Source organism: Aquarana catesbeiana, linkage group LG04 (assembly GCF_042186555.1).
Source record: "Aquarana catesbeiana isolate 2022-GZ linkage group LG04, ASM4218655v1, whole genome shotgun sequence".
Classification (NCBI taxonomy): Eukaryota; Metazoa; Chordata; class Amphibia; order Anura; family Ranidae; genus Aquarana; species Aquarana catesbeiana.
The window spans coordinates 1,830,987-1,855,755 of record NC_133327.1 but is presented as its reverse complement, the minus strand read 5'-3'; the positions used below and the strand labels follow the sequence as shown (position 1 = coordinate 1,855,755).

The 24,769-nt window shown below is 44.8% G+C and overlaps 1 protein-coding gene across 4 annotated transcripts in view; it reads left to right on the top strand.

Moving 5' to 3' along the window:
* SNX17 (sorting nexin 17) overlaps positions 1–19,156 on the top strand; it is a 42,402-nt gene extending 23,246 nt beyond the window's left edge. For all 4 annotated transcript variants that reach the window (XM_073624731.1, XM_073624734.1, XM_073624733.1 and 1 more), the window contains 8 exons: positions 6,318–6,387; positions 8,705–8,797; positions 9,941–10,144; positions 11,393–11,509; positions 11,690–11,767; positions 12,009–12,083; positions 12,258–12,299; positions 14,849–19,156. In XM_073624731.1, coding sequence (XP_073480832.1) covers positions 6,318–6,387; positions 8,705–8,797; positions 9,941–10,144; positions 11,393–11,509; positions 11,690–11,767; positions 12,009–12,083; positions 12,258–12,299; positions 14,849–14,968 — 799 coding nt within the window. In that variant the 3' untranslated portion in view covers positions 14,969–19,156. The remainder of the gene's footprint in view (positions 1–6,317; positions 6,388–8,704; positions 8,798–9,940; positions 10,145–11,392; positions 11,510–11,689; positions 11,768–12,008; positions 12,084–12,257; positions 12,300–14,848) is intronic.
* The last annotated feature ends 5,613 nt before the right edge of the window (positions 19,157–24,769 follow it).

Here is a 24,769-nt window from a genome sequence, read left to right as displayed (position 1 = left end):
TGGTAATGGGGCATGTTGAAATTCAGGGACAGTAGGATCATTTCTATTTAGTATGGACCAGTGTTTTCTAATATTGTTCACCTTATTAGAAAAAGGATGATACTGGGAAATGAAAGGAAGCCTGCGGTCTTTTTTATTCTTTTATCTCTATGTAAATGAATCCGTTCCTGGTGTACCACATCCTTGGTCGGAGTCTGCCTTCCATTTCATCCAGTCTATCCTCTCTATGAGCAGATTTATTGGGTGATTCTTGATAATCATTTTAATTGGCTCCTTGGTATTGATTTAAATATACCTGGGGGATGGAAGCTGGAGAAATGTAATAATTGGTTACAATCGGTCGGTTTTCGATAGAGATCATTGACAAATTCATTAACCATCTTGTATATACAGTAATGTATCCAAGAATGGTATCGTCTCAGTCGCAACCGACATGTTACATAATAGATGAGGTTAAAAAAAGACACAAGTCCATCAAGTCCAACCTATGTGTGTGATTATATGTCAGTGTTACATTGTATATCCCTGTATGTTGCGGTCGTTCAGGTGATTATCTAATAGTTTCTTGAAGCTATCAATGCTCCCCGCTGAGACCACCGCCTGTGGAAGGGAATTCCACATCCTTGCCGCTCTTACAGTAAAGAACCCTCTACGTAGTTTAAGGTTAAACCTCTTTTCTTCTAATTGTAATTAGTGGCCACGTGTCTTGTTAAACTCCCTTCTGCGAAAAAAGTTTTATCTCTATTGTGGGGTCACCAGTACAGTATTTGTAAATTGAAATCATATCCCCTCTCAAGCGTCTCTTCTCCAGAGAGAATAAGTTCAGTGCTCGCAACCTTTCCTCATAACTAAGATCCTCCAGACCCTTTATTAGCTTTGTTGCCCTTCTTTGTACTCGCTCCATTTCCAGTACATCCTTCCTGAGGACTGGTGCCCAGAACTGGACAGCATACTCCAGGTGCGGCCGGACCAGAGTCTTGTAGAGCGGGAGAATTATCGTTTTATCTCTGGAGTTGATCCCCTTTTTAATGCCAATATTCTGTTTGCTTTATTAGCAGCAGCTTGGCATTGCTGAGCCTATCATCTACTAGGACCCCCAGGTCCTTTTCCATCCTAGATTCCCCCAGAGGTTCTCCCCCCAGTGTATAGATTGCATTCATATTTTTACCACCCAAATGCATTATTTTACATTTTTCTACATTGAACCTCATTTGCCATGTAGTTGCCCACCCCATTAATTTGTTCAGATCTTTTTGCAACGTTTCCACATCCTGCTGAGAAGTTATTGCCCTGCTTAGCTTAGTATCGTCTGCAAATACAGAGATTGAACTGTTTATCCCATCCTCCAGGTCGTTTATGAACAAATTAAATAGGATTGGTCCCAGCACAGAACCCTGAACTTTTAAGCCGGGAACCAACTGATTTAAGTGTTCATTAAATAACTATAATGAGTCTCAGTCGCCCACCCATATGCCAAATGCATCATCAATAAATCTAAACCACGCCATGCAATTGTCTTCAAACAATTTGCAATGATAGATGAATGCATTTTCCAGCATGTCCATGAATGAGTTGGCATATGGGGTGGGGGGGGGGTGGGGGGTGGGGGGCGACGACATTAGAACCCATCGCAGTGCCGGTCCGCTGTAGGTAGTATGTGTCTTTAAAGAGAAAAACATTTTTCTTCCAAAACAATTTTAAGTAATTCTAAAATGAATGCAATTCAATTTGAATCGTATTGTTTAGATTTATTCAACAACCGTTTTACATGCTTCGATACCCAATGTATGTGGAATAGCTGTATAAAGATTTGCTACGTCCCAGGTGACCAACCTAGCCCCTGGTGGTCGATTTAAGGTTCTCTATTTTTTTCTAAAAAAAAAAAAAAAATCTTGGGTATCGCGAATATATGAACGGGTACTCAGAACTAATGGAGTCAGACATTTATCTAGGTATTTCCCTATTGGCATAGTGATAAGAGTTAATACTAGAAACGATTGGGCTACCCGGGGGATTTAAGGGGGTCCTTATGTATTTTAGGTAATACATAAAAAAAATAGGGGTAGTGGAAAAATCTGAAATTTAAAAAAAAGTTTGGGTGTTCTTATCTATTAATCCTGTCTGAACAGCCTGTTCAATCATTTTTTTATTGGCAACCCGTATGGTAGGATTACTATCCAATCGTTTATAAACATGGGTGTCAGCCAACTGCCTGTATATCTCTCCCTCGGATTTGGCGGTGTCCATATGGAACCGCCCTTATCCGCCGGCTTTATTGTGATCTCTTTTTTGTTAGAAAGAGATGACAATACGGCGATTTTCTTCCTGACTCAGATTGTTCTGTATATGGCCCCTCTTAGATTGGTCATTCAAAAAAAAAAGCTTGATATCTGTCTCGACTTTATTTATGAACAGCTCTGCAGCAGCACAAGAGGTAGGAGGTACAAAAGTACTTTTATTTCTTAAAGTTTTGTTCCGGCTGAAATGATACTTTTTAAATAAAAATACCCCTATAATACACAAGCTTAATGTATTCTAGTAAAGTTAGTCTGTAAACTAAGGTCTGTTTTGTTAGTTTATAGCAGTAGTTTGTTATTTTATAAACTTACAGCAGGCCGTGGCCATCTTAAGTGTGGGCATCTGTAGCCAGACTGTATTTCTTCCTGGATCTCATCCTTGCAGATCTCGCACATGCTCAGTGTAGCACAAGCAGTGTAATAGGTTTCAGGTCAGGTTTCCATAGCAACGGCAGTTTCAGAGGAAGTTGCCGCCCCTTTCCCAGAAGGCATTGCAAACAGGAAATGATGCGATGGGCCGCGGCCAGGGAGGAGGAAGTGAAAAATGAATACAGCAGATATACAGTAGGTGCTGAGAAAAAAAAATAAAAAAATATCCAATTTGTTTACAGTGCGCAGTTTAGTGAGGGATGCTGAAGAGTTGTAAAAGTGGGTGGAACTCCACTTTAAAGTGTAAGTAAATCCTCCTGTTGTTTTCAGCCAAGGAAGCTGCCATCTTTGCCTCTGTTTAATCTACAACTGCCATGATGCTGCACATGTGATCAATTATGACACCAGCCATTGGATGGTTTGACAGTTTGGTTGAGAGCACAACCAATGGGAGTGCTGCATTTCCGGCACGTGCCGGAAAATAAACTGTTTTAATGGCTGGGTTTACTACCGCTTTAATTCCAAATTGGAGATTGATAGCGCTAGTGAGCCGCCACTGTTCATCACAGGCCGAGTTGAATAAAAAGCCTTTAACCGTAGATTTCTGATCTAAACGCATCCATTTTTTTCTTTAGGACAGAAGTTCAGGCCTTTTATTCAGGACCCGAATCTCTGTATCATGAAAAGATTTAGTAGAAATATTGTGTACCACATTAGAAATGAAGTCCTCTGTCGGTTCCTGGTCCTGGTGGCGATCGCTCTGTTTGTAGCGCCGTCTGTGCTTCTTGCCTCCTGCTTTTGACTTTGGGGGGGGGGGGGGGGGGGCACGATCCAAAAAAGATCCCCTAGATGCATTAGTAGATGATCCAGAAGAGGTCATGGAAGAATTAGATGTTGGTTTTGTCTTATATTTTTAAATCTGGCGCGGAAGCGATTTGGTTCAGTCCAATTTATAGATCCGATTGTTGATGTAATCATCCCGGTCTCTGTCCATCTTAATACGCTTCCTCGCTTCAGTTGATCTTCTGTGTGTTGCTAGTTTATCCTCCATTTCTTTTTTGTTTTTGTTTTTTTAAATTCTGCTGTCCCAGTGATTCAGATAGTTGGTTTTCTAAATCAGTAATTTCTTGGGAAACGGCGGTACGCTCCTGTTGGAGGAATTCCACCGTGAAGGTAATTAAATCAAAGGAACATTTGTTGATGATCTGTGTGAAACGCTTCTTGTATTCCTCATTCTGGGCAAAAAGGGTGGGGACAATGCGCACCCTAAGTCCTCGAGGTATGAATTGTGACTTCTAATACTCCGCCAGTGTCACTTCATGTAGTTCCATAGATACAGATTTCTGAAAAACCTCCTCCAGTTTATGTGTCAGCTGCAAAGATGAACTGTCCACGAGAACGAGATTTCGTGATCCCGTGGTGCGCTTTTCATTGTGTTCCTTAGGATCTGAGTCACTAGATAGTCTATCGATCTTTTACTGACAGATCCAGTATTTTATCACAGATCTTTTTGTTGTTGTTTTCTGCAACTGTTTTTAATTAATAATGGATAATGGTTTACCTATTATTGAATATGTTGTATATATTTTTTATAGATGAACTATCATATAGTGAAGGGATTTTTTTCCACTTGTTTCCAAAGTCATTCCATGTTTTGTAACTGAATTACTCATGATAAGGAATGTGTTTTTTCTGTGATGATTCCAGCTGAATTTGATTGATTAGTAGCCTTCACAAGCTATATATATATATATATATATATATATATATATATATATATATATATATATATATATATATATATATATATATATATATATATATATACCTTCGTATATGATCAGTTGTAGGTATGTGGTCATGAAGAAGGGCGATATCATTGTTAGCCCGAAACGTCACCTGACAATACCTGATATGATGTCATTTTTTACCAATAAATTTTCACTGTTTTGTGCAGCAATCCTCTTCTGATATTTTTTTTTTATTTTTGTCCCTGGGAAGGACTAGATTGCACAACACCTCCTAAAAGACCGTTCAGTGCACCTCACCCAGTGATTATATATATATATATATATATATATATATATTTTTATGTATATATATATATATATATATAATTTGTCCCGCCGCAATATCGCAGATCACCGGCATTACTAAAAAAAAAAAATAAATTATATATATAATATGCAGTGAAGTCTCCCCCTCTCCTGGTAAGTGTGTGTGTATTTTATTTATATATATATAATGCGGCAGACAAATTGTACACTTTTGACACATTTTTGAGAACATTGACAAAATTATACAGCGATCAGTGCTATAAAAATGCACTGATTACTGTATAAATGTCACTGGCAGGGAAGGGGTTAACACTAGGGGGCGATCAATGGGGTTAACTGTGTTCCCTCTTATTAATAAGAAAAATAGAAAATTTAAAAATGAAATTTCCTCTGCCACAATGATGTGAAAACAAGAGGGGGCACATATCAATGACTCAGCTGAGTTAAAATCTCTCTTGAGTCCTGCTGATGTGGTAAAAAAAAACTGTGTTCCCTCTCTGTGTTCTAACTGAAGGGGGCATGGGACTGTCTAGGGGAGATGACAGATCGCTGTTCATACTTTGTACGAACACATGATCTGTCTGCTCTCCCCTAAGAGAACCCGATATTTGTATGTTTACACACACACATACACACACAGATCCCGGTTCTCACTCTGTCACAAGCGATTGTGGGTGCCTGGTGGTCATCGCGCCCGTTGAGCACTCGTATCGGCTGCAGGCGCGCGCCCCCAGCGGCGTCTTAAAGGAGCGACGTACAGTTACGGGGGCTCGCCCAGGGGAGCCAACCTGCCTGGCGGTCAACGCGCCCGCTGAGCACTCGTATCCTCCAGCGGCATCTCAAAGGAGCGATGTACAGTTACGGCAGCTCACCCAGGGGAGCCAACCTGCCGCAGTACAACTGCGGCGGCCGGTAGGGAACTGGTTAAATAATCTGTTTTTTTTTTTTTTTTTTTTTTTCCATTGATTTTTATCCATCCTCGATGGTACAGCTCTCAGGTTTCTTGTAGTTGATAGTGATGTAGGTCTCTGGATCTTCCTGTCTGGTGGTGATGTTGGGGGTAGGGCTGGGGAAAAAGTCAATTTAATCGAGTTGAGAGGTCAAATTGATTCAAAATTTCAGCAAATTGATTTTTTTTTTTTTTTTTTTTGTTTTTTTCACCAGGTGTCAGTGCCGGTCCTGGTGAAAAAAAAAATCTAAAAAAAATCGATTTGTTGAAATTTGGGAGCTGCGGGCAGGAGTTTTTAGGCGAGGCCGGACGCCGCGGACTAGGCAGAAGCCATGGCCTTGCCTAAAAACTGCTGCCCGCAGCTCCTCAGGACCGGCGCGGTGTCCAAAAAAAAAAAACTCGATTCGAATCGCAAATCGAGTTTTTTTTTTTTTTTTTTTTTTTTTTTTTATTTAAAGTCGCATATTTATTTTTTTTTTTAGAAAATTGCCCATCTCTAGTTGGGGATGGATCTCCAAACCATCTCCTCCTGTAAATACCTAATGTTGGTACAGCCCTTATCTCCTCATATGATTGTCTGAGCTGTTTGGATCCATAGATCTGTCATGTACTGGTCATTTCTCATGTTGAGTTTTTCTTCCATAGTTACTGGGATTCCTCATATGATGAGGATGTCATGGAAAGCAGAGTGGGCCTGAATCTCTTGTACGCTCAGGTATGTCGTCTCTGTTGAATTCTGGAATAAGACTGGAGTCCTACAGGTTATGAAAGGCACACATTGTCTAGGGAGTTAAGATTAGTGGCCGCACTGGGGTCCACATTGTCTAGGGAATTAGGATTAGTACCAGCACTGGGGTCCACATTGTCTGGGGAATTAGGATTAGTACCAGCACTGGGGTCCACATTGTCTAGGGAATTAGGATTAGTACCAGCACTGGGGTCCACATTGTCTAGGGAATTAGGATTAGTACCAGCACTGGGGTCCACATTGTCTAGGGAATTAGGATTAGTACCAGCACTGGGGTCCACATTGTCTGGGGAATTAGGATTAGTACCAGCACTGGGGTCCACATTGTCTAGGGAATTAGGATTAGTACCAGCACTGGAGTCCACATTGTCTAGGGAATTAGGATTAGTACCAGCACTGGGGTCCACATTGTCTAGGGAATTAGGATTAGTACCAGCACTGGGGTCCACATTGTCTAGGGAATTAGGATTAGTACCAGCACTGGGGTCCACATTGCCTAGGGAATTAGGATTAGTACCAGCACTAGGGTCCACATTGTCTACGGAGTTAGGATTAGAGGCAGCTTGGGTACACATTGTCTGGGGGATTAGGATTAGTGGCAGAACTGGGGTACACCATGCCTAGGAAGTTAAGAATTGTAGCAGTACTGGGTAAACATTGGCTAGGGATTTAGGATAACTGGCAGTACTGGGTACACCATGTCTAGGGAGTTGGGATTAGAGGCAGTTCAGGGTACGCATTGTCTAAGGAGTTAGGAGTTGGAGATGGCTCTGGGTACAGATTGTCTAGGGCAGCGGTCTCCAAACTGCAGCCCTTTGCTTGCTCTTATCTGGCCCTTGGGCACAATTCTATCCACTGACACCAACAATGGGGCATAATTCCTGTCACTGTTGCCAGCAATGGGGCATGACTCCTTCCACAGACACAAACGGTGGAGCACATTTCCTTTCGTTGATGCCAATGATGGGGCCCTATTCTTCCCACTGACCAACATTGGGGCAGAATTCCTTCCATTGACACCAGCAATGGGGCAGAATTCCTTCCATTGACACCAACAATGGGGCACTATTACTCCAACTGACACCATCAAAAGGACACAAATCCTCCGCATAGGCAAGTAGTTACACATATTGGCAGCCCACACACATACTTAAAAAATGGAAATCACAAGACTCCCTCAATGTATCAGAAGCATTAACTATGGTCCAGCAAAGCTATACCTATTGAACGTATGCTAGCTACCAATTCCTTCACATTATCTACCTTCGAGCAAAACTGGGTAATATGGTCAGATAACCCAATTTCCATGACTTAATGACATCTTCTTACCCTCTCATTTGCGAAACTGATGTACCTCCAATGTATGCTTGTTCTGTTCATTTATACCTTCGTTTTTATACCTTGTTTCAATTATTACTCACCCCCTGCATGTTCTTGTACAGGGATCCATATGGATGTACTGTCTTTGTTATACCTTACATGTAACCTTACTGTACTACCCTTTTATACTCGATAAAAATTTAATGGACAAAAAAAAAAAAAAAGACACAAATCCTCCCACTGACACAAACGATGGAGCACATTTCCTTTTATTGATACCAGTGATGGGCCACTGTTCTTCCCACTGACACCAACAATGGGGCAGAATTCCTTCCATTGATACCAATGATTCCTCCAACTGACACCAACAAGAGGAAACTATTCCTCCCACTGACACAAACTTTGAAGCAGAATTCCTTCCATTGACACCAACAAAAGGGAAAAATTCATCCCACGGACACCAACATTGGGGCACTATTCCTTCCACGGACATCAATAATGGTGCACTAGTCCTCCCACTGACATCAAAGATGGGGCATTGTTTACTCCCACTGGATGCTAAGACATTTTCTACTCCCACTGGCCCTAGTTCAGCCCCCCTAAAGTCTGAAGGACAATAAACTGGCTCTTTGTTTAGAAAGTTTGGAAACTCCTGGTCTAGGGCAATAAGAATGCTAGCAGTACAGTTTGCTGAGTTAGGATTAGTGTCATTACTGGGATATACGTTGTCTAGAGAGTTAGGTGCCAGTGATCAGTTACAGATAAACAGGTGACCGATTGGCCACAGTTGTCTCAGGTTTATTTTCACCTACAAATCACAGAATGGGAAAACAAGATGACCATGGCAGAGAAGAGATCGGCTGTAGACCGGCACTGTTCCTTAGCCCTGGGGCTGGGTTCTGGGATGTGGGGTTCTCTGTTTTGTTCCAGTTATATTATTGTTGCATTTCTCTGCTTTTATCAGACGGTCAGCGATATTGAGCGTGGCTGGATACAGGTGAACAAAGAGCAACATCGACAGCTGAAATCTCTGCAGGAGAAAGTCTCCAAGAAGGAGGTATGTTCCAGAGGGTCATGTAACACCTATGGGGGGGGGGGTACACCTTATCATGGTGCGATGGGGCTTTTATGTCCATGGGTGGAGGTGGTGACCTGTTGAAAGTGGCCAGTGGGTCACCGTGTGGCCTCCAGCTGCTTCTCCTCTCCCTCCCGCAGCTTTTGGCTGCTTTATTGAAATCTATACAGGGAGATCAGTGCTTGTAACCCCCCCCCCCCCCCCAAACCCCCCAACGCCGCACCGATCAACCCTGACTGTCCCCTGTTTCCTCCTCCATTTCCTCCTTCGTGTTACTAAGGTCTCCCTCTGTGTCTCCCTCTGTGTCTCCCTCTGTGTCTCCCTCTGTGTCTCCCTCTGTGTCTCCCTCTGTGTCTCCCTCTGTGTCTCCCTCTGTGCCTCCCTCTGTGCCTCCCTCCATGTCCCCCTCCGCTTTCCTCTCCGCTTTCCCTCCGCTTCCCCCCATACATGTCAGGATGGAGAGCGGAGGAAGGAGTCGGTAAATCTGTCATTTACCGGCTCCTTCCTTTTCTGAATGCACAGAGTCGGTGATCACTGATTGTCCATTCATAACTGAGCATCGTAATCTGTGTTTACGATGCTTCAGTTTATGAATGGAGAGGAGACGCTGTCTCTTCTCCATTCATCTTTAGTGCAGCTGAGGCTGGGGAATCTGTGTCCTCAGTCCCTTTCCCCGTCTCAAAGGGGAGATGTTAGGGGTCTGTTTAGACCCCTGATATCTCATCAAAGACCCCCCCCCCCAACAGGGTTGTTTTAAAAAAAGTAAAAATTCTAATAAATATTTAAGTAAAAACTGAAATAAAAAAAACAACTGACACTATCCAGCAACACTAGGCAAAACCTTTCATCATGTTGAGATAGGCCAGTGGGTTACGGTATATTATTGTGTGACCACCCAGCTTTATGGTCCAAACCATTTATCATCTTGAGGGATGACCATAACCTCCAGTTGCATGGTCCAAACCATTCAACATACTGTGATTGGCCAGTGGGAGTTCTCCCAGCTGTATGGTCTAAACCTTCCATCACACTGGGATTGCCCAGTGATTTGTAGCTGTGTGTTTTTGTTATCTTGCCATTTAGTATTTTTTTATTAGACTGCTCTCTCCCTCCTTCTTGGCACAGTTCATCCAGTTGGCACAGACATTGAAGTACTACGGTTATCTGAAGTTTGAGCCCTGCATTACCGACTTCCCGGAAAAGGGTTGCCACGTGATCGTGAGTGCCGGAAACAATGAACTCAATTTTCAAGTGAAACTCCCTAACGAGCAGATGAAGGAAGGCAGCTTCAAAGTCACCCGCATGCGTTGTTGGCGTGTCACCTCCTCGGTACGTCACTTCCCTGCTGTGCCTATTGACTGACCTGCTTCTATTTTGTGTTTACAACAGTGATGGAAGGGGCTAAGGTCCTCCACTCTCACATAGAGGGGTTGCATGACTCTTTTATATACTGTACTTCCATATAACGTAGGAAATTATTAAACAGAACAGATTAAACAAACGCTTGCGGTAATAATGGGACTTCTTGTTCTACAGTGACCATATAGGGTAATAACAGGGCTTCCTGGTCTACGACAACCAAGTAGGGTAATAATGTGACTTCTGTTCTGCAACAACAGGTAGGGTAATTACAGGACTTCCTGCTCTACAACGACCGAGTAGGATAATAACTGGGCTTCCTGTTCTACAATGACCAAGTAGGGTAATAATGGCATTTCCTGCTCTACAACGACCAAGTAGGGCAATAACAGGACTTCCTGCTCTACAACGACCAAGTAGGGTAATAACGGGACTTCCTGTTATACAATGACCAAGTAGGGTAATAACAGGAATTTCTGTTTTACAACGGCCATATAGGTTAATAACGGGACTTCATGTTCCACGATGACCAAGTAGGGCAATAACAGGACTTCCTCTTCTATGACGACCAAGTAGGGCAATAACAGGACTTCCTCTTCTATGACGACCAAGTAGGGCAATAACGGGACTTCCTCTTCTATGACGACCAAGTAGGGCAATAACAGGGCTTCCTCTTCTATGATGACCAAGTAGGGCAATAACAGGACTTCCTGTTCTATGATGACCAAGTAGGGCAATAACAGGACTTCCTGTTCTATGACGACCAAGTAGGGCAATAACAGGACTTCCTCTTCTATGACGACCAAGTAGGGCAATAACAGGACTTCCTCTTCTATGATGACCAAGTAGGGCAATAACAGGACTTCCTCTTCTATGACGACCAAGTAGGGCAATAACAGGGCTTCCTCTTCTATGACGACCAAGTAGGGCAATAACAGGACTTCCTGTTCTATGACGACCAAGTAGGGCAATAACAGGGCTTCCTCTTCTATGACGACCAAGTAGGGCAATAACGGGACTTCCTGTTCTATGGCAACCATATGTTTTAAGATGACCATATATGGTAATAACAAGACTTCCTATTCCACGATGAGCATGCCTGGTCATAACCGAACTTCTTTACAATACGGAAATAATAAACCGCTCAGGGCCTGTGACCTCTTATCGGCCTATAGCAGGAGATCATTTCCAATAATATGATGTTTCATTGGTATCCAGGTCCCCTTCAGCAATGGCACCGGAAGCCCCAACAAGACAGAGGCCCGTCTGGAACTGGCCTTCGAGTACTTGATGAGCAAAGACCGGCTACAGTGGATCACCATCTCCAGTCCGCAGGTGAGATCCCCACCCTGTACTGAGTAAGGGGAAGGAGTTCTATGGGACAGTGATGGTGTCCATCCAGCATAGGGATCCCATGTATATGATGGTGTCGCCTTTATATACGGGATTCCCTGTATGTGATGGCATCACCCTGTAGAGGGGTCCAGTAAATGAGATCATTTCTTTCCTTCTTAGGCTATAATGATGAGTATCTGCCTACAGTCAATGGTGGATGAGCTGATGGTAAAGAAATCTGGAGGCACCATTAAAAAGGTAAAGTGAGGGAGCAAGATTAAAGGGAGGGGGGGTTGTACTATGTTTTGCTGGGACGGAAGGCTATGTACTATATGTAGGGGTGGGGGATTGGAGTGTTCTCCAATGTACAGTGTATACAGGGTGGAGTATTAATATGTGTACATAGGAGAATGGCTGGGGGGTGTAACACTTTACTGTGTATAGGAGTTGATGTGCTCTACACTGTGTATTATATCGGACTTGTTCTCACCATTGGTAGATGGCTCGGAAGAGGCAGTCGTGTTTGGTGCGGCGGGTAGACAGTCAGCAGGCAGTGAAGTCTCCCCCCCTCCTGGTAAGTGTGTGTGTGTGTGTGTGTGTGTGATAAATAAATATATATATATATATATATATATATATATATATATATATATATATATATATATATATATATATATACTGTGTGTATTATATCTGTCTGCTGTCATCTCCTCCGTCCCTCTCCTGATTGTCTCCTTCTCTTCCCAAGGACTCTCCTGATTCGAGCCGGGAGCCCATCGCCAAGTTATCGGTAAGTTTGTGTTCATAGTTACTAAGGATGCACCGATATCGTTTTTTTAACGCCGTGTACGAGTACCGATTTCCTTTTTTTTTTTCTTTTTTAAGTTCTCGTATACCAATTACCGATACCCATCGCCAATATATACTTCTTGTGATTTTTTTTTTTGTGTAAAAAAATAAAAATTATATAAATTTATCTCAAAAAATAAAAAGGAGAACTGGTCATGGGTGAGTGCGGACCTCTGCAGGGCACTGCATAGCCCAAAGTAAAAGGAAAGTTCAGTGAAGGTCTGCAGGTGACAGCCCCATCTGCCAGGGACAAATAAAAGGTTGGCATCAGATCTGATCTGGTGCTCCAGAAAGCCCCTATAAGAAGTATGTTGTGATTCCACAACCTGTGCTTGTTCCATGCCTCTTGCCCCTGTGCACCCAGCCCAGCACTTGTCTATGGGAAGTTTTGTGTGTGTAGAGCCTGCAGGACTCACACAGCTGCAATGACAGGCAGCGATGGAAGCTTCTCCTGAAGAGTGCAGGGCAGAGAGGAGTGCATGGTCCTGTCCTAATCCATGGTAATATAGTGCTGGCTCAGAGCACGTAGGCTGCAGGCAGTTGGATAAGAAGGACATACATGGAGAGCAATGACCTCCACCGCTGGGAACCCAACTCGCACATGCAGTCAGCTCCCTCTGCAGCAGGGCTGTGCACTGCCCGCATATACTTTCCACTCACCACACCGAACTGTAACCCCCGAAGCCCACTGGACTCAGGTTCTGCTATCTCTTGGGCACCTCCCACAGGGTCTTATCCAGTTCCTGCCGGTAGACTCCTGGGGGCGTGTTGGAGGACATTGCTGCTGCAAACCCCATCTTTCACTAACACTCGGACAGCCGAAATGTCATTGGTTAAGGACGTGGCCAACCCCGCTCCTTAACAACCAATAATCTTTTCCTTACATTTCACCTGTTAGCAGGAAATCCCGCTGACAGCTGAAAGAACCGAGCCCGGAGGTATCGGTTCCGGGTATCAGAGCATTTGTACGAGTACCGATACTCGTGCAAATGCTTAGTATGGCACTGATGCAACCCTAATTGTTGCATATAGTTGAATCTCCACCTCAGACTCTGATAACAGAGAACAATAGGTGTCCCTTTTGTCCACACTATCCTCCATCTGGTGGCTCTCCATGCCTCTGCTCAGCTCCCCTTCTTCCCATAAAACACTCCAGTGTGGCAGTACTTAGTTTAGTAAGCCAGCCAATCAGTTCCTAGTCTGTCTGACTTTCATAGCTCTTTGCTGGACCTCTCTGTGGTTCCCTCTGAGCTCCAGGTCTCAAATGGAGAACCCATATATGGACCCTCTGAACTCAAGGACCCCTATGGAAATTCTGTCAGGAGTCCCTTTTGAGTTTCAGGTTTCTATAGTGGACCCATCTGGAGTCTTGCTGAATTCAAGATCTGTATTGAGGACTTGTTTGGGGTCCCTCTTAACGCTAGGTCCTCCATGAAGACCTAATCTGTGGTTTTCCTGAGCTTTTAGGTTTCCATGGTGGACCAGTCTATAGTCTCCCTGAACTACAGGTTTCCATGGTGGGACCAGTCTATGGTCTCCCTGAACTACAGGTTTCCATGGTGGGACCAGTCTATGGTCTCCCTGAAGTACAGGTTTCCATGGTGGACCAGTCTATGGTTTCCCTTAACTTCAGGTTTCCACGGCAGATTCCTCTGTGGTCCCACTGAATCCAGATCTGTATAGAGGGCCCATATGAGGTCCCTCCTGAACTCTAGGTCTTCATGGAGGACCTACCTGTGGCCCCTCCAAGCGTTAGCTGTCAATGTTGAACCAATCTATGGTTTTGCTAAACTCCAGGTCTCCATAGAGGACCCATATAGGGTCCCTCTGACCTCCAGGTCTTCATGAAGGACCTATCTGTGGTCCTGAGCTTTAGGCTTCCATGGTGGACCAGTCTATGGTGTCACTGCACTCCGGGTTTCTACTGCTAATTCCGCTGTGGTCCTGCTGAGCTCCAGGTTTTACCAGTGACCCGTCTGTGGTCTCCCTAAGCTTTAGCTTCCATGGCAAATATGTCTAATGTCCATCTGAACTGTAAAGTTTGCCTTCCTTCCTCAATATTGCCTCTGCTGTGTCAGAGGTATTACAGGACCACATTGCCTGAAATGGCCACATTACTCTTCAAGGGCCCCTCTCCTGCAGATCTCTCGTTTATGTTTTGTCTTCCCTTCCCAGGATAAGCTCCGTTCTTTCAGTAGAGGTATGACAGGGGCGCTTCACTCTGTTAGCCCCTCCTCTGCAGATCTGTCTTTTTTATGTTTGCTTTCCCTTCCCAGTATTAGCTCAGTTTTTTTGTCAGTACGGGTATGACAGGGCCTCTTTCACACTTAGTCTTAGCAACTCCCCTGCAGATCTGTCTATTATGTTTGTCTTCCCTTACCCAGAATAAGCTGAGTTATGTCACTAGATGTATGACAGGGAATGTTCACTCTCCTAGCCCCTCCCCTGCAGATTTGTAATGTGTGTGTGTGTTTCTCTCTCTCTCTCCAGAGTAAGCTCAGCTCGGTCAGCCTCCGAGGGATCAGTAATTCCAGCTCTACCAACGACATGAGTGCAGAGGACTTCCATGGGAACTACGCCTTCGAGGGCATCGGAGATGATGACTTGTGAGGTGCCCAGGGGGCCTCTTGCTGTCTTCCCTACTGGGATTTGTGTCATCTTCATCCCACTCTCCAGCCAATGCCTTGCTCGGGGGGCCACCTAGATGGTATTTTGCTCAGCACCAGCAGAAGGGAAGATGGCTATTCCTGGCTCCCACCGCCAACACTATTACTCATACAGCGCTCTGCTTGCACTTATAATTCCAAGATTTGCACAGATTGGGGGGCTGCTAGGCATCCTGCCCCCCCCCCCCATCCCACCCCTGAGCATCTGCTGCTCATCAGTGATTGGTGGATTGTATTGTTCTGTTTTTTTTGAAGGCTCTCAAGGGGTTCTCGTGTCCCTTGTCCTCCATCGCTCAGCACTTTCCAGGGACACCCAAGGACCAAATTAACCCATTCTATGCCCCCCTGGGAAAGGACGATGCTGGTTTCCTCCATCGAGGGTGAGATGTTCACGGAGTTCCAGAACACAGCGAGAGCTTCAACAGACTCCGTATGATTGATGGGAAAGGATTGGTCTTATGAGGACAGCTATCTGGACTGTGTAGCAGTGTGAGACCACTTGTACCGGGTGATGTAGGATGACATGGAGCTCCCGCTGGTTTCGCCATGCCCCTTTCCAATGAACAGAAACCAATGATTATACGCGAGGGGGAGGTACTTATAGTGAAGTTTGCTTTTACATGTCCAATCATATATCAGAGATGTTTCTTGGAACCAAGTTTGATGTTTCAGACAAACTTCCCCACTGCACCCTAGAGCAGTGGTCATCAACCCTGTCCTCAGGGCCCACTAACAGGCCAGGTTTTATGTATTACCTTGGGGAGATGCAGACTAGAATACTGCAATCACTGAGCAGCAAATGATATCACCTGTGATGTATTTCAGTTATCTTGCAAACCTGGCCTGTTAGTGGGCCCTGAGGACAGGAGTTGAAGACCACTGCCCTAGAGCATGACTCTTGCCAAAACTTTTATTTTTATTTTGTATGGAGTGGGGGAGGGTTAAAAATGTTTGTGACTTCCTCCTGTTATTCTGACACTCCTCACCTGGACAGGAGGTGAGGGGAAATCTCTAATTATCCTGACCGTAAAACTGATTCTTCCTCCTTCCATTAGAAGGTTTAATGTAGGGCTTCCTGTGGCTCCATTGGGGCATTTCCTTTCACTTTCGGTTGTGATACCTGGATAGGGAGCAGTGGGAATGTGCGCCATTTTTTTTTTATTTTTTATTATATTGTACATGGACAGGAAGGAGTGGGAGTTGACTTATTTACTCTTATACCTGGACAGGAAGCAGTGGGGTTTTCCTAATTTCCTGTTCTGACACCTGGATAGGAAGCTGTGGGAACTTCCTCATATTCTGTCCTGTCTGATACATGAACAGGAAAGGGTGGGAATTTACAAATTTACGATCTTGTTTGATTTCTGGAAAGGAAGTGTGGGGTTTTCTTAATTCTCTGTTCTGGCACCTGGACAGGAAGCGGTGGGATTTTCCTAATTTCCTGTTCTGACACCTATGTAGGTCTGTCTGTGCCACCTGGACAGGAAGAGGTGGGAACCTCCTCATTTCCTATCTGATACATGGACAGGAAGGGGTAGGAATTTACTTAGTTACGATCTTGTTTGACTCCTGGGCAGGAAGTGGTAGGATTTTCAAATTTCCCAGTCTGACATCTCGGCAGGAAGCGGTGGGATTTTCCTAATTTCCTCTTCTGTCATACCGGAAGAGGTGGGAATTTCCTAATTTCCTGTCCTGCTGACACCTGGGCAGAAAGAGGTGGGATTTTCCTAGTTTCCGGCTCTGTCTGACTCCTGGACAGGAAGGGGTGAAATTTTACTTATTTATGACCTTGTTTGACTCCTGGACAGGAAGCATATTGGGATCTTCCTCATTTCCTGTTCTGACACCTGGACAGGAAGCAGTGGTATTTTCCCCATTTCCTGTTCTGACATCAGGACAGGAAGGGGCGTTTTTTTTTTTTTTTTGCTTATTTATGACCTTGTTTGACTCCTGGACAGAAAACACTGGGATTTTCCTAATTTCCTGTTCTGACATCAGGACAGGAAGGGGTGGGATTTTACTTCCTGTCTTGAATCCTGTATAAGAAGTGGTGGCATTGGTTCCTGCTCTAACTGGACACCTAGACAGGAAAGGCTGTCATTTACATTGTGTTCTATGTAACCCCCATCAAAGAGACAGGAAGTGCAAAATAATGCCTGAAATGGGGACACAGCAATGTAGGTTGAGGGTCTTTAAACCTTCCCTGTTCTTCCCCACCCAAAGGATAATTTAGGGTGGAATTGGGTCCTGAGTAAGTTGCCCTCCCTATGCTTCCTGCCTGGTACCCATAACCCTCCTCTTCTTACCATACACAGCCTGAGACAGATTGTGCAATGTTCCCAGTGGCCATAGAAGTTCAGATCGTTCACCCAGTCTCTATAGGATGGCCTCAGCCACTAGGGCTTGGTCAATGCGCACTGTGAGTTGGGGGTGAAGCACATGTAAAGTGATGAGGACACACTGATAAAGGGCAGAAGCATGGCAGAGATCTTATAGCATTCTGCTTAGCATTTGAGCAGCCGTCACGTCCAGTGGTAGGAAATGCTCACTAGGACGGGAAGTACTCCTCTCCCTGACCCCAAAATGTATAAATTTTCAATAAAATGCATCAGTGGCCATGGAAGTCACTACAGCTCCATATAGAAAGTTGGTGTCACCTGCATTTAAACTGCAACTCCAAACAAAATGTATTTTAGATGGAGTGGGGAAGGGTTAAACCCATTGTGTTCCAAACTGGGTGATTTCCTCTGACTTCCTGTCCACAACAAACAGGAAGTGAACAAAATTCTCTTCCAAGTAAGGGGAAATTCCAGAATTGAGAGTTGCCACCAGGGTAATAGTTCCCAGTGGGACTGTTCTCCTCAGATTCTGTTCAGGAGACACAACAGGAAGTGAGCAGAACCCTACCACTGACAGTTGTGACTGGTGCAGAAGTTTTGGGAGATTGACCTACCCCACGACTTCCAGTCCAGAACACAACAGGAAGTGAGCAGAACCCCACCACTGACAGTTGTCACTGGTGCAGAAGTTTTGGGAGAATGCCCCCCCCCCGACTTCCAGTCCAGAACACAACAGGAAGTAAGAAAATTCTCTCAGTGAGCAGGACCCCCGCCATTGAAAGTTGGCAATGGAGCAGAGGTCTTCAGTGGTGAGATTTCCCCTCAATTCCTGTCCAGACCCAATAGGAAGTGAGAGAGAGTGCTGTGAGTATAATATGGTGGTTGGGCTTTAGAGCCCATGCCACTTTGACCTGAATGTACCAATTTTTCCTGCCTTGTATGCTCTACAATCCGATTTGTAATATGTTTGACCAGCAGCTCTGCCCCAACCTTGTCCACTCACCGCCTTTCAAGAGCTAATATTGTGGAGGTCAAAGGAAAGACCCACTTTCCCTTGTGTCTCCAGTTTGACCCTCTGCAGTGTTAGTACTCCATCTGGGGGATGAGGACAGGCCCCACACCGTATGTCTCCAGGTATCTGCCAGAGAGGGAATTGAATAACACTGTGGAACTTGGAGGAAAGACCCATCTCCCCTCGTGTTTCCAGTTATCTCCCAGTTGGGGTACTAACACTGCCGAGTCAGAGGAGAAACCCACCATCCCTCAAGTCTCTAGTTATTTTCCAGATGGGGAACGAATACTGCTGAGGTCAGACCCACTTCTCTCATGTCTGTTCAAAGGAGAGACCCACCTCTCCTCATGTCTCCAATCTCCCAGATAGGGAATTAACACTGCAGAGGGTCAGCAGACAGACCCACCTTTCCGCGATGTCTCCATTTAACTTCCAAATGGGGAACACTGGGGGGGCGGGTCAGAGGACAGACCTACCTCCTCTTGTGTCTCATTGGAAGAAAGACCCGGACCCCATCCAACTGCCTCCAATAATCTCCCAATATGCCCATTTTCCTTCTGATTGCCAAATAAGTATTAGCAAAAGATGTGTATATATATATATAAATATATAAGATACTCTAAATGATTTTCTATCAGTAGACGGAGCGTCCCGTCTGTGCACCGATCTGTCCTACCGTTTCACTCGCTTCTACTTAGAAATTGCTGTGTTTACAGATTAAGCTGATTGACTCTCTTCCAGTAATATGAAATCTGTTTACATTAAATGGAATCACAGCCGAGTCCTGGTCTCTTTATTATCAGAATACTGCATTAAAGTGGACCTGTCACTACAGTAATGAATGCATGACGTGTCACAATACACAGCATCCCTTTTTTTTTTTTAGAGAAGCTCCACATTTTATCATTTAAGAAGCCATACTTGAGCTCCAGTTGGTGACTTTGCCTAGGCTGGGATGATGTCATCAGTCTGCTGCAGACAGGAGGAAACAATCCCTAAGCCCCCCCCCCCAGTAATCAGATTGCAATGTTGTAACTTTTTATAGCAAGTCTCAAGGTGAGAGGCTGTAACGGGCTGATCTGTGTCAGACATTTGTCAACATGGCCAAGAACTGCATGGGCATGAGGATTTTTATGGATGTGTCATCTCTGAGCTGGCATCTCGGTCTAGAAAAAGTAGATGGAGACTCTAGGTGATGTCTGAACAAAGATGGTGCCACTCTTAAAGAGAGAGAAGCAGAAGAAGGCATTATCAGGGGGTGTACTGTGATCTCTGTTAGAGGTAATAATAATATTTATAAATAAATACCTGGAAGGGTTACACTGACACATTACTCAGCAAGCCACACTTATCATGAATATATCTGATGATAGCTCCATTTATCACTGTGATGGTGGTGGGGGGTGAGGGGTAGGCTCTTTGGCTCTGTCAGTAAATAAAGAACTCAGGGGTTAGGAGCTCTTTTTAGGAAAGGTCACATACCCATTAACCCATAGCACTGGCATCTTTTATGGGAGCTTAAGTGTGCCTTAAAGTGAACTTGTCTACAACTCTGTCTCATTTTCAGGAACCCTACTTACACTCTGCTATGGTGATACGACTGCTTCATACAGGCCTAAACCTTGTGTGCTTCTCAATGGGTACAACGAGAGGGCATCTCTGGCTAAAAAAGGCCTTCCTTACGGAATAAAGGTATGGTAGTGGCCTCGCCCTAGCCTAAGCCCTGCCTGTGAGCCCTCTATCCAATAAGAGGATAGGGAAAGGCCTTCCCTACTGGATAGATGTATGGTAGTCGCCTCCAAGCCTAAACCCTGCCTGCGAGCCCCCTATCCAATCAAGAGGGACTCTGTGGCCAAAAAAGCCTTCCTTACTGGATTGAGGTATGGTAGTGGGGTTGTCCTAGCCTAAATCCTGCCTGTGAGGACCCATCATGTATGCCATTGGTGGATCTTCAGATTGGCCAAGTATTGGAGGACAGGAAGCTGACACATTGAAGGGACTTATTCAATGCTGGGGCCATCATGTGTGCCATTAATGGATTTTCTGCTTGTGTATTGAAGGATGAGTCATGGGCGGCTCAGTGGTGTAGTGGGTAGCACTTTTGCCTAGCAGTAAGAAGGGTTGCTGGTTCGAATCCCAACCACGACATTACCTGCCTGGAGTTTGCATGTTCTCCCTGTGCCTGCGTGGGTTTCCTCCGGGTACTCCGGTTTCCTCCCACACTCCAAAGACATGCTGGTAGGTTAATTGGATCCTGTCTAAATTGTCCCAGGTATGTATGAATGTGAGTTAGGGACCTTAGATTGTAAGCTCCTTGAGGGTAGGGACTGATGTGATTGTACAATGTATATGTAAAGCGCTGCGTAAATTGACAGCCCTATATAAGTACCTGAAATAAATAAATAAAATAAATGAGGAGCCAACACACATTGCAAGAAAATAATCTGTGCTGGGCTGTCTTGTGTGCCACTGGTGGATCTTTCGTCAGAAGTTTTGGAGGGCAGGAAGTCAAAACACATCATGGGAATATTCTGTACTGGGCTGTATTGAGTGCCTATCCAATCAAGAGGGCCTCTCTGACCAAAAATGCCTTCCTTACTGGATAGTGGTATGGTAGTGGCCTAGCCTAAACCCTGCCCATGAGCCCCCTTTTCAAGCAAGATGGCCTCTCTGACCAAAAAGGCCTTCCTTACTGGGTAGTGGTATTGTTGTGTCTTTGTCCTAGCCTAAATCCTACCTGCAATCCCCCTATCCAATCAAGAGGGCCTCTGGGAAAAAAGGCCTTCCCTACTGGATAGTGGTAAGGTAGTGGCCTTGTCCTAGCCTAAACCCTGCCTGTGAGACCCTTTTCAATCAAGAGGGCCTCTCTGGTTTAAAAGGCCCTCCTTACTGGTTGGAATCAGTCTCAGTTGCTGCACCGAGGAGCCTTTTCTGGAGAAGGGGGGGGGAAAGCAGGTTTACCTCAAAATGAGGACAAAAATCTGGTAGATGCCATTGCTCACTTAATACTCAGAGGTGCCACCTCTGGAACAGCCATAACCACTTAGTGAGCCAATGACCTGGAAGAAGCATGTTGACAAGTCTTTGGTCCTGTCCTGCATAAAGTTCCAGGTCAGTAGCTCTCTGGGCAGTGGGGTCAGGGTGGGGATGAAAGGCCTGAAGTCTGCATCTGGTAAAAGGCAAGGCTACAGCAGCTCCCAAATTCCTCTCGTCACTGATACTCTTTAAGTGTGAAGTAAAGTGTGGATCTTCAGTTGGGCATGACGGCCTAGAACAGAATATTTCCCAGGCAGTGTGTTGGCTTCCTGTCTTTCAATACACTAGCAACTGAAAATCCACCAATGGCACACATGATGGCTCAAGCACTGAATATTCACCTGCGATGTGTGTCAGCTCCCTGTCCTCCAATAATTGGCTATCTGAAGATCCTCCAGTGGCACTCATAATGGGCCAAGCACAAGATACTCTCTCGCAATGTGTTGGCTCCCTGTCCTATTATACACGGTCAACTGAAGATCCACCAGTGGAACACAAGACAGCCCAGCACAGAATATTTCCTTGTAATGTGTGTTGACTCCCCATCCTCTGATACATGGTCAACTGAAGATCCACCAATGGCACACATAATGAAATAGGTTTTCAGATCTCATCTGATCATAGTGAGATCTCATAAAAATATAATGAAATTCAGACTCAGTTTAGAGCACATGGCCCTCCTGTTCCATTAGAACTACAGTTTCAATGCTGTTACTACAAAGAATGCTTTCCTACACAGATTCCAATATTGTCTGCCCTCTGAACGCCAAAGCTATTCATAACATAGTATAAATGTTTCCTCCCATCCACAGGTCCACCATGGAGACCTGTAGCGCAGAAGGACAATAGATAGGTCAGCCTTGGAGGGGCCTTGAGTTCAGAGGGACAATAGATAGGTCCACCATGGAGAACTAGTGGTCATAGGGACATTAAACAGCTGCTATCAAGGTCTAGAGATCAGGGAGACAAGAGAGAAACCCGCCATGTGGGCAGCCTGTAGTGGGTGGAGCCTGCTGGGCCCTTCACACAACTTGGCTCTTTATACAGGCTATGTGCAGCACAGTGATGATGTCACTACTTTTTATTTTACAAAGTAATAACTAGTTTTGCAAGACATTTGGTGCACACAGACAGGCTGTATATTCCCTCTTGCTATTGAGGAATATAGTTCAATGAAAATGTTTGTGCCCAGAGTTCAGCTTTAATTAGATCAGCTCTAGAGAATCTAATTTCCAGATGAACAAGCCCAGTGTCCTTATCATGAGGCCTCTCATTCTCTGTGTATCAATCCATGCCGAGCCATCCTTACACTGACCTGCATCCCATGTGGTGATGTACATGGACAATACTACAGAAAAGGGCCAGTTCATGGTGAAGCTAGGAGTGACTGGTCACATTTAGCTAGATTTGACAATCATTAGAACCAAACCCTTCTGTTGTCTCTTTGAGCTCCCAGTGTTCATGGCAGACCTGTCTCTGGTCTCCCTGAGCTCTAGGCCTTTATGGCAGATCTGTTTATGGTCCTTGTGGCATCCAGTTCTCCGTGGTGGACCCTTCTATGGTCCATCTGAGCTCTAGCCCCCAATGACAGACCTCTCTATTAATCTTCTGATTTGCAGGCATCCATAGCAGACCCATGTATTGTCCTAATCTGCAGGTCTTCATGGTGGGCCTGTTGATGGTCTCTCTGAGCACTAGACCTCCATGGAGAATTCTCTATGGTGCTTTAGAGATTTAGATCTGCATAACGGGCATCCACAGCAGACCCATGTATTGTCCTGATCTGCAGATCTCCATGGTGGGCCTGTTGATGGTTTCTCTGAGCACTAGATCTTCTAGAGGAGACCTTTATTGTCCCTCTGAGATTTAGACCTGCATAGTGGGCCTGTCTGTGGTCCCCCTGAGTTTCAGGCCTCCAAAGCGGACCCATCTATTGTCCTGATCTGCAGGTCTCCATGGTTGACCTGTTGATGGTCTCTCTGAGCACTAGACCTCCATAGAGAATTTTCTGTGGTCCTTTGGAGAATTAGATCTGCATTGCGAGCCTGTCTGTGGTCTCTCTGAGCTCCAGGCTTTCACAGCAGACCCGTGTATTGTTCTTATCTGCAGGTCTTAATGGTGGGCCTGTTAATGGTCTCTCTGAGCACTAGATCTCCACTGAGGAATCCTCATTTGTCCCTCTGAGGTTTAGACCTGCATAGTAGGCCTGTCTGTGGTCCCTCTGAGCTCCTGGCCTCCATTGTGAACCCCTCTAAATTGCATTTGAGCTCCTGGGAACTGAGAAAGACACTTGAATGTGCAGTGAAACCTAAGCAACATCACATACAGAACAAGTGCAATTGAATATGACTAACTCATACAAAGTATACCATGTGTTAATCTTTTTAAACAAAGGGCCAGATTATTGTCCTTCAGAGAGTTATGGAGGCCATACTGTGGTTACAGTGTGTACATCATCAGTGAGAAGAATACTGCCCCATCATTTGTATCAGAAGCATTAGGAAAGCATTGGTGTTCACTGGTCACTTACCTTTGTAAACATTCCATGTCTTGTGCTGATCCTCAGCTGAGCAGATGATGTCACGGCCGGAACTATGTGTGCACCATCAAGCAGGCGACAACTCCTCTCAACAAAGGTACAAACTCTGTGTTCTGCTGCCATTTTGCCTGAAGCGATGCATGCAGGTGACATAGGGGGTTACGAGTACAATAGAGGTGGTGCATACACCATATCAGCATTTTTAGAGGAGAATACTTTGTGCTTGTTCACTAATTTTGCCTGAACAGCTTTCTCACCATGGGTACCTAAGGGCCAATAAAAGGCTAGAAGCAGGCCATATTGGGCTCTAGGGCTAGAGTAGGAGGAGCATTGTGATATACCATACAGGATGTTACCAGAAGAAGTGATCAAGGGATAATACTATACCAGCGTCACATTTTATAAGGTTTTATTTACTTCAGCCTCTCTTGCCTGACAATGCAGGCATTGCTTATTTTTAACCACCATTACTAATGCTTTTTTCACTTCATGGATTCTTATTTACTAACAGGATGTTTGTAAATGTGAGTCCTGGGTGGCACAAAGGGATGATTTTACCTCTGGCAAGTTATTTGCAGACGGTTCTGCCATTTTTTTCTGCTTTTACCTGATTGTTACCATCGCTTAAGGTCTCGCTTTGCATGGTTTTCCTCCTCCATGTTTTTACCTTTTAGCAACCTATTTATCAGACCCCAGCCCCAAGGTTCCTGATCCAGCTATTAATTGTGATCTGTGTACCCAGTCTAAACCTCGGGCTTTGTAGGGGGGATAGCAATCAAGTGTTTCTACCTCCAAGGTTGAGCCAGAGTACCCTATCTG